The sequence below is a fragment of the Acomys russatus genome, chromosome X (assembly GCF_903995435.1).
Source record: "Acomys russatus chromosome X, mAcoRus1.1, whole genome shotgun sequence".
In the NCBI taxonomy this organism is placed as follows: Eukaryota; Metazoa; Chordata; class Mammalia; order Rodentia; family Muridae; genus Acomys; species Acomys russatus.
Genome location: NC_067169.1, coordinates 61,693,704 through 61,709,722, shown reverse-complemented (window position 1 = coordinate 61,709,722; position 16,019 = coordinate 61,693,704). Strand labels below are relative to the sequence as shown.

General features: G+C 35.1%; 1 protein-coding gene across 2 annotated transcripts in view; it reads right to left on the bottom strand.

Moving 5' to 3' along the window:
• The window catches only part of LOC127185879 (uncharacterized), a 43,003-nt gene extending 28,477 nt beyond the window's left edge, over positions 1 to 14,526 (bottom strand). The window contains exons 1-4 of one of the 2 annotated variants that reach the window (XM_051142474.1): positions 14,454 to 14,526; positions 12,433 to 12,538; positions 3,072 to 3,263; positions 398 to 519 (exon numbers count right to left, since the gene is read on the bottom strand). In XM_051142474.1, coding sequence (XP_050998431.1) covers positions 398 to 519; positions 3,072 to 3,263; positions 12,433 to 12,538; positions 14,454 to 14,526 — 493 coding nt within the window. The remainder of the gene's footprint in view (positions 1 to 397; positions 520 to 3,071; positions 3,264 to 12,432; positions 12,539 to 14,453) is intronic. The other variant, XM_051142475.1, reaches the window with a different exon arrangement.
• Between the last annotated feature and the right edge of the window lie 1,493 nt (positions 14,527 to 16,019).

Sequence of the window (16,019 nt, the reverse complement as noted above, 5' to 3'; positions counted from 1 at the left end):
GCAAACCATCTCTCTCTCTCTCTCTCTCTCTCTCTCTATATATATATATATATATATATATATATATATATATATATATATATATATATATATATATATATATTAGCTTTCTCCAAGCCTGTTTGTGATATATGTTTTAACTTGATTTTACTTGGAAGGAAATGATGGAAGAGGTTAAAACAACAACAACAACAACAGCAACAACAACAACAACCATTTCCAGTGTCAATGCTGAAGTCCTAGCCCATACTCTATTGATATTTGAAATATTGCCTGGCACTAACTGTCCCATATTTGTGCAATTTTATCTTTTGGTAACACTTACTTTTAACACTGGAAAGCTCTGGATTCATTCTCTATGGCATTCCTGACTTTGATGCCTTCTGTAAACTTAGTTTATTTGACAAATGAGTTTCAGTGTTTACCTCTCCTTGATTAGGTTGAGGAAGATTCCTATCAGTACCAAAACCATATGCAGAATTACGCTGAGATCGCAGTGCTGACATACTCCTCTCTTCTCTGGCATATAAAAAAATAAAAAACACAACTCAGATAGGATAAAGCATTTACATAACTGGTTATAGAACAATGTCTTAATAGTTGTTTTTGAAAGTACACAATAAATGTTTCCATTTTAAGACTATACTCAAGAAAAAGAATTGATAAAAATTGCAATCTGTCAAATCTATTTCATGATCTAGGTGCTTTACTTCATCTGATTTTATACATTTTGTTGGAAAAACTTTCAGGCTATGGTAAAGTCAAAAAGAATTTCAGCATATATCCATATATCTCCCATATTGATTTGACCATTACTATATTATTGTACATATACATATTTATATATCCATTTCCTACCATTAATCCATTTTATTTAATATGAAATTGAAAATAAGTTTTAGAAAGCAGGATATTACATGAAGAATTGCATCCTCCTTTCAATATTACAGAAAACTTACTAGTTGTGTGTTTTAAATTCAATTTCCGATAATATACCTAAGGCCCAACAATGGAAGGAAAACTCTCCTGGGCTACCTACTTAGTGATTTGTGGCAAAGAGGTGTGAACCCTACTCAGGTTCAAGAATCTTTACATTTTTCACTAAGCTAAGTAATCTCATGGAGTAAATTCAGAGTTATCTTGTCAATTCACAATTCAGATAATAAAAGAGCTGTAAAAAAGAACTCAAACTTAAAATCATGTTAAGTAAAGCAAATAAAGTAGCTTAAATATTTATACAGAAAGCCCATAAATGAGGTCAAATCTTGTGAAGACTACTACTATCTTGCTAATATTTCAGTTTTGTCTATCTTGCTAAATACTATTAATAATTTCATTTAACTTGCAGAACAATGAAGAATATATATATATATGGAAATAGTGAACTTTGGTTTACTCAAGGTCACAAAGTCAGCAAAAGAAAGAGAATTGGGATGTATGTACATTGATTAAGAACTTTGCAATAGGGGCTTGGCGTCAGGTGCTCAGTGGTTAAAAGCAATTGCTGCTCTTCGAATGGGCCCAAGTCCAGTTCCCAGCAACCATGTTGGACAGTTCATTATTGTTTATAACTTTAGCTCCAGGATATCTGATGCCCTCTTCTATCTCCTATGGGCATTCGCCTTCACATTGCATATACAGACACACATACACATAAAATGATAAATCTAACAATGAACCTTGGGATAGGAACATTACAGAGAGTATTTTTAAAGTGATTTGCATAAGTGTTACTTGTAATTATAATTATTCTTTGCTGTCTCAAGGGATTTACAGCTTATACCAACTGATAATATGAAATTCTTCACATTAATTTCATTTTACAAAATTAATGTTAAAATTTATTGTATGTATCACTTATATAAACATATGAATATACATATGTATATATGTATACCACATAGAGTTTAAAGAATATGGAATAATGGCACAAAGATTAGAACCTTAAAATGACAAAATGATTGGTGAGTTTAATCTTCTCTCTTTCTACAGACAAATACCTATGGCAGTTCAAATTGTTGATTTTGTTGAAAGTTGAAACCCAGCTGTTATCAATATGAGTCAAACAGTACCTGACACTCCCCATTTATGACTAATATTTCAAAGTATCCTCACAGTGCTTGGAAGAAAAGTAACATTATTTTGTCATAGAGGCATGATAGTGAAGTAAATTATAATTGTAACTAACTGATAGAAATTTGAGAAGATTATACATTGCTATTTAACCCTTATGTTTCTAAAGTCCAGAAGCATTGAAAACTATAAAAGATAGAGTTTGTTTTATGTAAAGAAATAAGGGTGATGCAGCAAGGTATACTACCAGCTTTAACACTGTTTTAGCTCATCGGGTGCCCTTAGCATAGCATGGAATTTATGCCTAGTAACCAGATGGCACCACAACCTTGGCCAAGTTATTTGATCTTTTTATGCCTCCGTGGTCTCATCAGTATTTTATTGGGCTGCTGAGAGGATTACGTGAATTAATAGGCATGAAACATTTGTAACTCATCTTGCCAGGCATAATAAATAGCCAATACCTGATTGCTGCTTTTAGTATCGTCCTCACATTTCTGAAGTGAGTAGGCCTGATCATAAACATTTCTGTTTTGTAGCTGCGGAAACTAAAGCCCAAGGGGGTGAAATTAGTTAAGAAGACAGAGTCCCATTGAAGCCAAGATTCATCTGTTGGTGTCTCAGATAGTGCTTCTGGTATGAGAGTTGGATGGACTGACTCAGCAGTCTCTGGTCCACTGTCCCCACACTACCAGGGCAGAATATGTGGTGTATGCCAACACTGACTTGGTGGAAAGAAATCATTGAAATGGGAAATTTTCCTTGTTGAATTTTTTTTAAAGCTGGAAAATCCCTTTTTAAAATTTTCCCTACGGAAATCCCAAACCAAATATGTGTACTTTAGCAATGTTAATTTGACTGACTTTGAATTACAGTGTTGATGGGTAGGGGAAAAAATGTACATTTACATGCATGATAAGTAGCATTCATTTTTTCTTGGTTCACTTGTTCACATGAGAGATGCTTTATTTTCTCTGAGGTACTTAGAAATATTTTACCTGTGATGGTTTCCATTCTTCTTTGACTTCCCTTTACAGTAGTGGGCAATCTGGATCACCACACCAACTATTACAGCCAGTGCTATTCCAGGCAATGTTGCTACTAAAATCAGGTCCAGAGTGTTCCAGAGCTGTTCACATTTGCCTCCCATGTACCAGTAGTCTCCCCACTGGCCTCTGAAATTTGAACATCTAGGGAAAGATAAAATAAATATCTCACAAAATAAGGGAACACAAGTCATCTCATATAAGAGAATCAAACATTTCATTGTTATTCAACTGTGAGATTTATCCTTATGTTTCTTCTTCAGAGATTTACATCATCCAATTTTCCACTTGAGCAATTGCTCCAAATCTACAAGTTTGAACACACTGAGTGATTATACCAAAGCTGCAGGATTTCAGGATTTCCTAACCACCAGCTAATGAAGATGTGGCAATTAGTACATAGGAACAGAGAAAGAATGAAATTTGTCTTAATGCTTTCAAAACTACCCACAATTTGCTCACTGCTCCTACGTGTGTTCTACTTTGACTAATCTAGTTCTCTGGCTTCTGTAAAACAACAGTTCTGCTCAGTTTAAGCCATCAATTCTGGACACATATCACTAACTTCTACAGGAAAGAATACACGTTAACAGACTGATTCTACCACACCACAAGGAATGCAAGAAGAAACATGAGAAAGGTTTTGACTGCCAAAAGAATGCCTGCCCCCATCTTTCCCATGACTCCAGAATTTCCTTTTTATTTTTTTTTTTCAGAAAAAAGTGACTCATTTATGAGCTACATGTGTTTTTATAGGAGTTGGGATGCAGCCAAATAATGTGAGTATGGTTTCTCTGGTGCATAGACTAAAAGCTGGCATGGCATACTCCCACATAAAAATGTCTATGGGTTTATGAAGAGAGGAGAATGGGATTTTCCATGCCTCCCTGGGAGTGACTGTAGGTGAAGTTTGCTGAAGTAGTGTCTTTAGGGATTTCTTCACTGTCTCCTGAAGGACTGATATGACATTATCCAGTTGTACAATAAAAGCAGTTAGTAAGGTAAGCTACTTGTTGCCTTTTCCAACACAAAAATATTACAAAATATTACTGGTATTCTTGACATGAAGGAGTTGATTGGATAGTTATAATCTTTTATAGCACTGATTGTGATTCTTTAATAAATGTATCTGCCAGTTTCAAATTAATAGTCATCTACTTATAGGATGTGTCTTTAAATATAGAACATATTTTGACCCATGTAAGGAGGTCAAAGAACAGTTTTCATATATCTTATCTATCTACATGTGTTTCTTTCTGGAAAAAGACTTTGGTGAGAATATATTTCTTCTTTAGCATAGCAGTAAATAAAAAATGAATTATTTTTACAATAATATTTCACTCATTCAACACATATTGATTATGTGCTAAATACAGTTCCAGATATTTGAAGTACACTACTGAATAAAACAAAATGATTCATATGTTCAAACAACTTACAATAAAGAGAGTTTTTTTAAAAAAGTAAGCAAGTTAGTAACTTATCTACCACGCTTAAGTTTGAGAAGTGCCAGGGGTTAAGTAAAGTAGGATGGGTAAAGGGGTATTGATACCATTAATATATTCTCCAACTAACACTGACATCTCTTACAGCTTCTATTGAATGAAATTAAACATGTTCATTACATTGACAAGTTGTTGGTCAAAATATAGAATTGTAATTAAATACAAAATATTGATTATACAGCATGATGAATGTATTTAATGATGATATATTATCATCTTAAAAGTACTAAGAGAGTGAATATTACGCTGTCACTAAAAGAGTGAGGTCATGCATTTCATAATAAGCTAGAGTTAAGCATATTGTAATGGATATATATTTGAAATTTCATTTCATATCCCTAGCCTCACGATACTAAAAGTAATCTAAGTTCTCATTTCACTTAACTTATCAACAGCATTTAACACAGATGATTACTCTTCCTCCACTGAATTTTCACTTGGCTTCCAGAACATTCTTTTATTTTTATAGTTCATCAATTACCTCTAAATTATCTTTGTTGTTTCTTGTTTTCTTCTTACCTCCTTAAAAGTTGTAATGTTTTATGGACTGCCATCAATACCTCTAGACTTATATGTTTATCTTGGAGTACTTGTAGAAACTGGGAATATAGAAAAAAAGACTATGGAGCAGAGATAGAAAGATCTTAGGAGAATGGAATAAAAGAACACAGATTATGTGAAATAGAGAATAAGGGGAATGTATGTTTATGTGGAGGTGGGAATGGAAGAGTAGGTCAGAAGAGAAGGTGGGAGAAAGGATAACTAATACTAAGAATGTTTAAAGAGCGAGGTATGGTGGTACATGCCTTTAATTCAGCACTTGAGACAGGGGCAGCCAGGCTGCTCTCTGAATTTCAGGCCAACTTGGTGTATACAGTGAGTTTGAGAGCAATCAGATACATAGTGAGATGATGACTTAAAAAATAGAGTGTTTGAAAAAGTTATATAAAACCTATTATATACTACTACTAATACACACACACACACACACACACACACACACACACACGCATGCATGAGAGAGAGAGAGAGAGAGAGAGAGAGAGAGAGAGAGAGAGAGAGAGAGAGAGAGAGAAAGAGAGAGAGAATTTATATAAAAGTTTAATTGGAATTTCCCTTACACAGATAATTATTCTTTTTCTAGAAGCCAAAGATTGCCAAATTTGAAGCCCAGTGCCAAGTGTGGGATACCTCCTGTCAGTTTGTTGCTCAGAGGTAAACCAGAAATCCTCATGACAGTACAGGCTATTAATGTTGCTCTTTGTTGCCAACCAGAACTTGGTGGTAAGACTTTATTATTGAATAAACATTCATCACAGGGCATAGAAAAATCAAATTGATGCTGATTTGGAAGCTTTTTCCTGGCTGGATAGGTTTCATAGTACCAGAAGGCACTGTGTAAGCTGCTGTGGGAGAAAAAGTCATCAACAGTTTTACCTGGTTGTGAACTATAATAACAGCTGTGGCAAAATATGCCATGGGTACAATAGTAGCACAGATGTTATGAAGATAATGCACCACTTTTGATTGTATTTAAGTCCCACCCCACAACTGAAGACAAATGCCTTATATATAAATCTGACCAAGAATCTGTGGTTCGGGAGCTCACAAGTCCGGAGTGAATACACTATTAATATTTTGCTAAATGGACACAGGATCAAACTGCCTTGTAAAGTAGTATCTTTATACCCACAGATTAGTGTACCTCTCACTTACCAAACATGTAACTGACAGTGGGTTACTAATTAACAGTAGACAAACAACTAAAAAAAAAACAATAATCAAGAAAAGAAATAATTTAAAATGAGGTACAGAACTATGAAGTTCTCAAACTATGAAACACATTTGGCTTAGAAACATTTGAAGAAATATTCAATATCTATAGCCATCTAGGAAATGCAAATTAAAACTACTTTGAGATTTCATCTTACCCCTGCTACAACATACAAGAACAATACAACAAATGATAGTATACGCTAGCAAGGATGTAGGGGAAGGGAGACATTTACTCTTTGCTAGTGGGAACATAAACTTTTACAACCACTTTGCAAATCAATGTAGCAGTTCCTCAGGAGGCTAGAATTCAATTTTTCCCAAGGTCCACTCATGTTCACATACTCAAAGGACTTCTTTGAGGGAAAGAATGAAAAACAAAAATGGATGGTGGCCCTTTCTTATGATCAGAAGAGAAGAACAAGGAGGAACCTGAGACTCAAATGAAAGACACACACACACACACACACACACACACACACACACACACTTAGGAGCTTTGCTCTTTTACCTGACAATTAATCCAAGGTAAAGAAAAAGCAGAATACATGAAGTATAGGGAAAGGCCTTCATGCTCAAAAACTACAACTGGCCAAGTCTATGCTCTCCAGAAATGTTAGATACTACAAAGGCTTAAACATTTAGCTCATGACAATCTGCCTGTCTGGATGATGTCCCTCTGGGACAGGGGAGAAAATGGTACTTCTTTAAGAAGAAATGAAGCTGAGAAGATAGTAATATTATTGTTCATTCATTCCTAGGCATCATGTTAATAATGGCTGTCAAATGCAGGGAAAATCTGCCCTTATTTAATGATTCACCTTGGGCAGGAGAGGCATGACTAACTGAGCAGGATCTTCCACAAGGACAATACCTGTGGGAAAACATAGAGGAAGAAAGGGTATTCTGCAAGAATTGAGTGGCAATTTGTACTCAAGTTTTTCAAGGACACGATAAAGCCATTTTATAGCCGCAATGAAAAATGGCTGTTACAAAATGCTCCTTGATAATGTGTAATCTGTTTTTCCCTCTCTCTTTATCCTAATAGTCAGCTAGAATGTTTATTGTGTGGGCGAGGCTACTGTTGGCCTGGGAAAGATCACATGTGGCCAGAACAGGGTGTAGCTTGTCACAAGACTTGATAGAAAAAAGAAGCGAATAAAAATGAAGGGTCAGGGTGGGGTGGGGGAGAAATAACGAGCAGTTATTACAAAACATCAGATTGTTATGATTTACTTTCTTCTGATAGCCTCAAGTGCAATCTTGGTAGTTTTATGGAAAGGAGTTAGGTCCAAATAACAGTTTCAAGAATTTGCTCCCGACAGAGATGCTCAGCCTGGATTTTCTTGACATGACATGATTAAGAGTGAAGTTAAGTTGCTTAAGGGCAATCAGAGGCTTTGCACAATTGTGGTTAAACCTTTTCAGTCCTTGAGAACTAGGGTCAAAATTTTGCAGGAGAATTTAGATTTCAAGGATTAGGTAGCAAGTTCTGGAACTGAGAGGGAAAGCAAAGCAGCTCCTGCTACCTGACAGCAGAAGCTTTCAGGTGGACAGCTCAGAATGGAGAGGCCCCTAACTACAGTATTGTGGACTGTGGGACTGGGGCACCAATTATTAATTTCTCATAGCATCTTCCATAGTTCTGAATTCCCAGTGAAAAAGATGACTGTAACTTTGAGACTAATTGTTGACCACTGGGAATTAAGTACTTTTAATTTCTATTACAGTGTCTAATATTCCTCAGGTGTATATAAGCTATCCTTTTAGGCATGTTTATATTGTTTGTTATTAATTCATAAGATTATTCCCTTACTTACACATAAACTAATGGGCTGTCTACTTCAAGATTCAAAGTCTTGGGCTATCTACACAATTCCTAGGTGTGTTGGCTTCATCAGATATAACCAGCTTAATTTCAGACAGCAAGCGATGTTACCCACAAACCTTACAATTACCAGGATGCCATGAGTTTTACAGGCTTTTGTATGGCTCCTAGGTTATATAAGGGCTTCAAAAGCTTCTTACCTAGCTCACTACCCAATACCAGGCTTTTCAAGTATGCCATTGCAGCTAGAGATCATCTGTATGGCATGAATTAGGCTTTTTAGTAAGAGCAAGAACAGTAGGTACACCTGGCTTTTTAGTAACAGCTGGGAAAATGAACTGAGGCTAGATGTACCCTTTTAGAACTGGATTCTCTAACAGTGTTACAGTGCCTATTACAGATAGAACCACTGTGTCTCTGTAACTCATAGAGTGAACAATCCTACTTATAAAATGGCTGGGTAAATGCTTTATTTTATCAGCTCCTATATGCTATAAGGAAGAGCACTAAGTAAGTTGGATTCATGTCCATAACAGGCCTTTTGTGTCCTGCTCAGTAGTTATTGACTCCCAGGATGTTCCTGTGAAACTGTCTCACTGTCCCCCTCCTCCCATGATTACCATGATTATGGCCTGAAAAGTTTAAGAGTGGTTGACCCGTAAACCGGGAAGAGTTTGAGATACAGAAGGTTGAATGGTGGGAAGCCAAGCATCTGGACTGACTGTAGTACAACTCACTACTGATGTCATTCATTTTAAAAGGAAAATAAAAAAGCAGAATATCTAATGGCCAGAGTTGTATGACAAGGGTAGTACTGATACTAGCACTATAAGGGCCTGGGCCTGGGACACCATTTATTTGTAACAGTAGTTGAGCAATATAGTGAGGTATCACACTCTGGATGGTACAATGGCAGATGAAACATTGTAACTACTACACTTTCATGTTCAGAAGTCTTTATAACCGAAGTGTGGCCTACTGCCTAACAATGGTATGAATATTCATTATGCAGGTCATGGTGACTAATATTGTACCATGGCACTTTTATCTACTATATAACTCTCAAGAAACAGAGCTAGAATAAAGAAAAATACAAAGCTTATTAACCCAAAACATATGGGGCTAAAAATATACCACAACAGTTAAGAGCACTTGGTTTTCTTGAAGAAGACTGGGTTTCAGTTCTGAGCGCCCACATAGCAACTCACAACCCTCTGTCACTCCAGTTATAAGGAATCAAACTTCCTCTTTAGGCTTCTGTAGATACTACAGACATGTTGGATTAAGCCTTTATAAAAACAGGGTTTGAGAGATGGCTGAACAGTTAAGAAACTGGCTGCTCTTCCAGAGGACACAGGTTCAATTCCCAGCACCCACAAGGTGGCTCACAACTGTCTGTAACTCCATTTCTAGGGGATCGAACACACTCACACAGATATACAAGCAGGTAAAGTACCAATGCATATAAAATAAAAACAAATCATTACATCATATATAACTTCCTGATTGGCAAAATTCATCTTGTTCATTGGGACTGAATTCCTTGAAGAAATACTAATGAATTTAATTTTTCATGTAGCCACTATGTCTGTCCCTTATGGGTTTTGATGTTTGATACAAAGAACTGTATCCAAACTATTTATTTAAGTGTTATACATCAGAATTGACAAATAGGCACATGTTTCTGCTCTAAATACACAAAGCATTATATTCAAGAAAAAAGTAATTCAATGGTACAATGTGTAACTTCTTCTCATTGATTGGATCAGCTAATTTTTGCCACAATGTGAGAAATCTTTGATTTGACTTAAGGCCCATTCTACAAGAAGGAACACATTCTCAAAATTGCTTAAGTAACCAGTAACTAGAGACTAAATAGCCCTGAGACCTAGGATAAAACCAAACACTACCGATCATTTTGAAAGTATCAATAAAATGACTCCTATTTCTGCTATAATCATAGACCAGTGCCTTATCTTGTCTTTATCAGAGGGGTTTCTTCCTGCAGCAGTTGAGAACAAATACAGAAAACCATATCCAGAATATATATATATATATATATATATATATATATATATATATATATATATATATATATACAGAGAGAGAGAGAGAGAGAGAGAGAGAGAGAGAGAGAGAGAGAGAGAGAGAGAGAGAGATTGGAATGCATAGCTCTAAATGGCATGTCTTCATCACATCCCTCTCCTTAACGCTCAAGGAATCCCAAGGAAGAAAAAGTGAAAAAAATTTAAGAGCCACAGGACTTGGAGAATACCATAAGAACAAGGCCCTCTGAGTTAACTAAACAAGGCATATATGAGCTCACAGAGACTGAAGTAGCAAACAAAGAGCCTACATGGGTCTGCATAAGGTCCTCTGCATATATATTATAACTTTTAGATTAGCATTTTTATGGGACTCCTGTGTGTGAGCACAAGTGGGTCTCTGACTCTTGTGCCTACTGAGATTCTTCCTCATCTTGGATTGCCATGTCCAACTTCAATATCATAATTTTTGCCTCCTCTTATTACATTTTATTTTGTCATGTTTTGTTGTTTTCTCTTAGAAGCCTGTTCTTTTCGAATGAGAGATGGAAAGAGAGAGAATCTTGAGAAGTGGGAAGGAGTTAAGGGGAGTAGATGAAGGAAAAGATATAACCAAGATATAATGTATGAGAAAAGAATCTATACTCAATAAAATGAAAAAAAATAAAATTTTTAACTTTGTTGTTGTTTTTGAGATATGCCTCTTGCTATTTTGTGACAAGAGTGATCTGGAATTCATGGGCTTAAGTGAACTCCCTGCCTCCACCTCCAGAATAGTTGAGAATATATGCACATGCCATCAGGGACAGCTTTAATGGCTTACTGTTTAAAATCACTTTTCATTGTTTTTAGTATGATTCTAGTACTTTGTAGTATTAAGAAAGCACTTGTATTCAGTAATTGATTCATTAAATAAACCCTTATAAAGTGGAAAGACAGAATAGTGCATGTATAGAAATGAAAGTACAGTCATTCAGAATGTCTAGAACGATGTCTAGAGTGGTTTTCCAATGCTAAAAAGTTTGCACACCTCAGAGTCCTTGCCTATACATGGTTATATTATTATTAAGTTTCATTATTGAGTCCTGTCTATATTTTCTTTCAGTTAATGAGGTAAGCTTACTTATTTATATATTATCTTTTCCTCCAATCATTCTCATTTTTTAAATATAGATTATTAATTTATTCATATTACATCTCAATTGTTATCCCCTCCCTTGTATCCTCCCATTCCTCCCTCCCTCCCATTTTCCCCTTACTCCCTTCCCCTATGACTGTGACTGAGGGGGACCTCCTCCCCCTGTATATGCTCATAGGGTATCAAGTCTCTTCTTGGTAGCCTGCTATCCTTGCTCTGAGTGCCACACCAACAGCCCAGGCCTTAAGGTCAACAATTAATAAATGGGACCTCATGAGGCTGAGAAGCTTCTGTAAGGCAGGAGACACTGTCAAGAGAACAAAGCGACAGCCTACAGACTGGGAAAAGATCTTCACCAACCCTACACCTGACAAAGGTCTAATATTCAAAATATATAAAGAACTCAAGAAATTAAACACCACCAAACCAAATAGCCCAATTGGGAAATGGGGCTCAGAACTAAACAGAAAATTCTAAACAGAGGAATATCGAATGGCTGAGAAACACTCTCATTTTTAAAGTTAGAAAAAATGAAATATATGCTTGAATTTTAAAATAAAAATTTATGAATCAACATACTTTTATGTTTTAATAACTGGAAAAAGAAAGGCTGTCACATGCCATAGTATGTCTAAAGCATATTTTAATTTACAAGCAAAAGATTGTTATTCATTATTGGATTAAATTAAATGATACACCCTAATTTTCCATGTTTGTTAGAAGAATAAAAAAATTTAATAATGAATATATATGTATATACACTAGCTGCAAAAAGTCTGTCTGAAGAAAGAAAATCTAATGCCATTAATCTCATAAAGTCAGAAAATAATCTCAGTGGTAATTTTTAAAATTTCAGTATAATTTTTATAATACTTTAGGAAGACCACAACCATTGTCTTATGTGCATATGAGTTGTTTCTGATTAATTATTTTAAAATGTTACATCATTGTACATACAAAACAAGTAAAAACAGATGAAATTACTTACAATATACCATTCTTATACAGCATAAATCCTACTTACTTGCAGAAAGGCTTTTCATCTTTGCATGCACAAACAATATTCTGTGGGCAGAAATCTGTTGTGTTTCCTAGACAGTCATCAAAGTCTTTCACAGATGTACAGTTGGCTGTAAACGGTAAAATTCAAAAACCATCTGAACAACAGAAAAAAATGTTTCAAATGTACACCCTACACATGTGCAAAGTTCTGAATGTTAAGAAAATTGTTTATATGGAAGGAAGTAGGAAGGCACAGACATGGGAGGGGATGAAATTATATTTTAATTAAAGAAAAAATTTGAATGAAAGAAGTTTGTGCTATTTTAAGATTTTTTAAACATCATATTGATAAAAAATCAGGCCTCAAAATTCAAGATGAATATCCAAACATCTTCTTTTACACTATTTTATACTGTTTATTTTGAAAATATGGCTTTATGAAGCCAATCCATAGCATTATGGACAAAAGGACATCTAATGTTCTTTCAGGCTAAATTTGATACAGGACAAAAGCATCATATCCAAAGGTAGAGGAAGTATACAACCAATATGCTTAACTTCAATTTATTCCTATTATCCTGGAACAACAACTGTGTTCCCTTCCATGTAAAACGTCACTAATTTACAAAGGCAGGTTGAATAATCCTTTGGATGTGTCTATTTTTGCTTGATCTTCTGTTGGGTTGCATTGTCCATCCTTGGCATGAGGAAATTTGCCTTATCTAATTGTATCTTGTTTTGTCTTGTTTGGTTATTGTCTCTTGGAGGCCTGCTCCTTTTTGAAAGGAAATGGACTGGTTGAGGATTTGGGGAGAGAGAAGCTTGGGGAAGCTGGAAGGAGTGACGGGAGGGGAAACTGTCATTGGGATATATTGTATGAGAGAAGAATCTATTTTCAACAACAAAATATGATAATGACTACTACTACTACTAATAATAATGATAATGATAATAATTACACAATTAGTAAGCCACAGACAGTAACAGACATTTCAGCTCCAACACATAATCTTTTTCTCAAGGCCTCCATACATATTCATTCTGCTAATGTTTTGGTTGCAGTAACATCATAATAAGAACTGAGAAAAAGGCTAGAGTCTAACATGAACACTTAGTTCCAAAAAAAAGGGTGACTTGTTTTGATCTTTCATCAGCAAAGACACAAAACCAAAAAGTTTATAGAATGAGGTTTAAGAATTGTCTGAATCCTGGTATCTGTTTGGCACAGAAGACGGTGCATCATGCAGATCAGACTTGTAGCATCCAAAAGGAAACTAATCACTTTTTGCAGAGTCTATTTTTTCCTGATTTTACTATTTCAATATATTACTAAAAGGAACAAAAGGTAAACATGACAAAACACAATGGAATTTGTAAGCAAAACCAAAAATACAGTGTAAGATTTTGAATGTTTGATTCTCAATTTTTAGTATGAAAGCAACTTCAGCGGGCCAAAATGTTCCCTCCCTCTAACTGCACACTACTGAAATTTCCACTACAATTATTGGGCCAAATATTGCTGCTTAGGGAAAATTTCATCCACAAATGATTTTACCAGACAATATAAAAATAAATATAGTTCTTGGCTGCACAACAATTTAAGCTTTATTTTATAGACAGTTATGATTACACCATCTATTTCTTTCATCACCACTTTAAAGAAATCCATGTGATTTGATTATATCAGATAAGTACATAACTGAATACATTGCAGGTTGAAATTTTTCTTAAAAAACTCCAAGTTTTACCTATTAGGTGGCTTAAAACGAATTACCAGCACCCCTGAAATAAAATCTTTTCTTATTTTCCCACAGAATTTTTCAATTTTATGTTTATCTAAGAGGTCAGAAACCAACATGTTAGCTTCAGAGAAAAAAAAACCCTTCAGAAAGTGAACACCTCAAATAAAGGAGATACTTTGAGAAATTATAAATTTTCAATGACACAGCTTTTGCTTAGAATGCTGGTAAACTGGACACTGAAGCCTAATTAATTCACTATATCATCAAAGTATAGCAATAAAGTAAGCAAATTTTTTCTTACGTTGTGAGCAGTGTGTCATCAAAAAACAGCAGGTGAGCAGAATTTGAGTCAGCATAAATGTGTAATCCGCCATTCTGAGAGTACAGCAGAAACCTTAGCAGTCTTAACTGAACTTAGGTCTCCAGCAGTTATGCCATCCTGCTGGTGAACAGAGATTGTGGGTGGCTTATATAGGAGATACGAGAAGACGGATTTTGAACTTTTTCCTTCAGCCTGTGTAAATTGCTAATTAACTTTTCATTGTAGACTTACTGGTAGCCTGTACACACAGTTCCTGCTTCAAAGCACACAAGTGATTTGTCTATGAATTCAGTACTGCTTGTATTTATTCTCAACTCTGTGCTATTTCATAAAACTGTTTGTTACTATTTATACTGAGTTTCATTATGTCATACTATTGCCAAAGAATAATCTTTACTTGGAACATATTTCTATTATAATACAGTTTCAAAACTGCTTAGAATCAGAGATCTCTGATTTCATGGTCACTGGGATTGCTAAGCAAGTATCAGAAGACACTTTTGTGTAACATTGCCAATAAGAAAATGAGAAATTACAAAATGGAAAAAGACAGAAACAGATAAGGAGAGCTGCTAGGAAGAGAAAATTAAGAGAGAAAGAAAGAAACATTAGTCAGACAACAAATACAAATGTAATTTAGTTGTAAACATTCACTTTAACAGGCAATGTTTAGAAAAAGAAATATAACTTTTGACCTGGAAAAATTGGGACTTATTTTATAGACATATATGATTACATTGTTTATTTCTTCAACCATGACTTCATAGAGATACATGTGATTTTACTGTATCAAATAAGTATATAATTGACAGTATTACTTTCTTAGGCTTGGACACTACCACAGTGTTACTTCTTTTCTCACTAAAACCCCTCTCTCTCTCTCTCTCTCTCTCCTCCTCTCTCCTCTCCTCTCTCCCCTCTCCTCTCCTCTCCTCTCTCTCTCTCGCTCCTCTCTCTCTCTCTCTCTCTCTCTCTCTCTCTCTCACACACACACACACACACACACACACACACACACGGTAACACACACAGTAACACACACACATACACCTTTAGGCTCACACTGTCAGGACACAGCTTGCACTATGGTGTGTTTATCTGCTATATATCTTCTATTTAGGTCATCTTGAAACTGTAGTTCACCTTGTATGATCCTTTTTTATCTCAAAAGGATCCATTATTTCTCCCACTTACTGGCAATTATATTTTATGTATTATTTCCTGTCCAGAATGTATCCATTATTTTATTTTATATTCCACCCCTGCTTTCTGGCTAATAATAAGATGACAATACTATTAGCTCTAGGTTGAAACATCTTGTTACCATAAGTAAAAGCATTTTCCCCTATTTGGTGCATGCTGATTCAATATAATTTATTTATTCTCAATAGTGTATTTAATATTTTAAGAGTAAGCTGTTTGTTTTTTAACACCGTGGCACTTAAGTGTGTAGTTTATGGTATTAGTGTGTTATTATAAAAATATACTTATTTTGAGTATAAGCAATGTTAATTTTTTGGTTTTATTATGGGTAAAGCCAGGTTC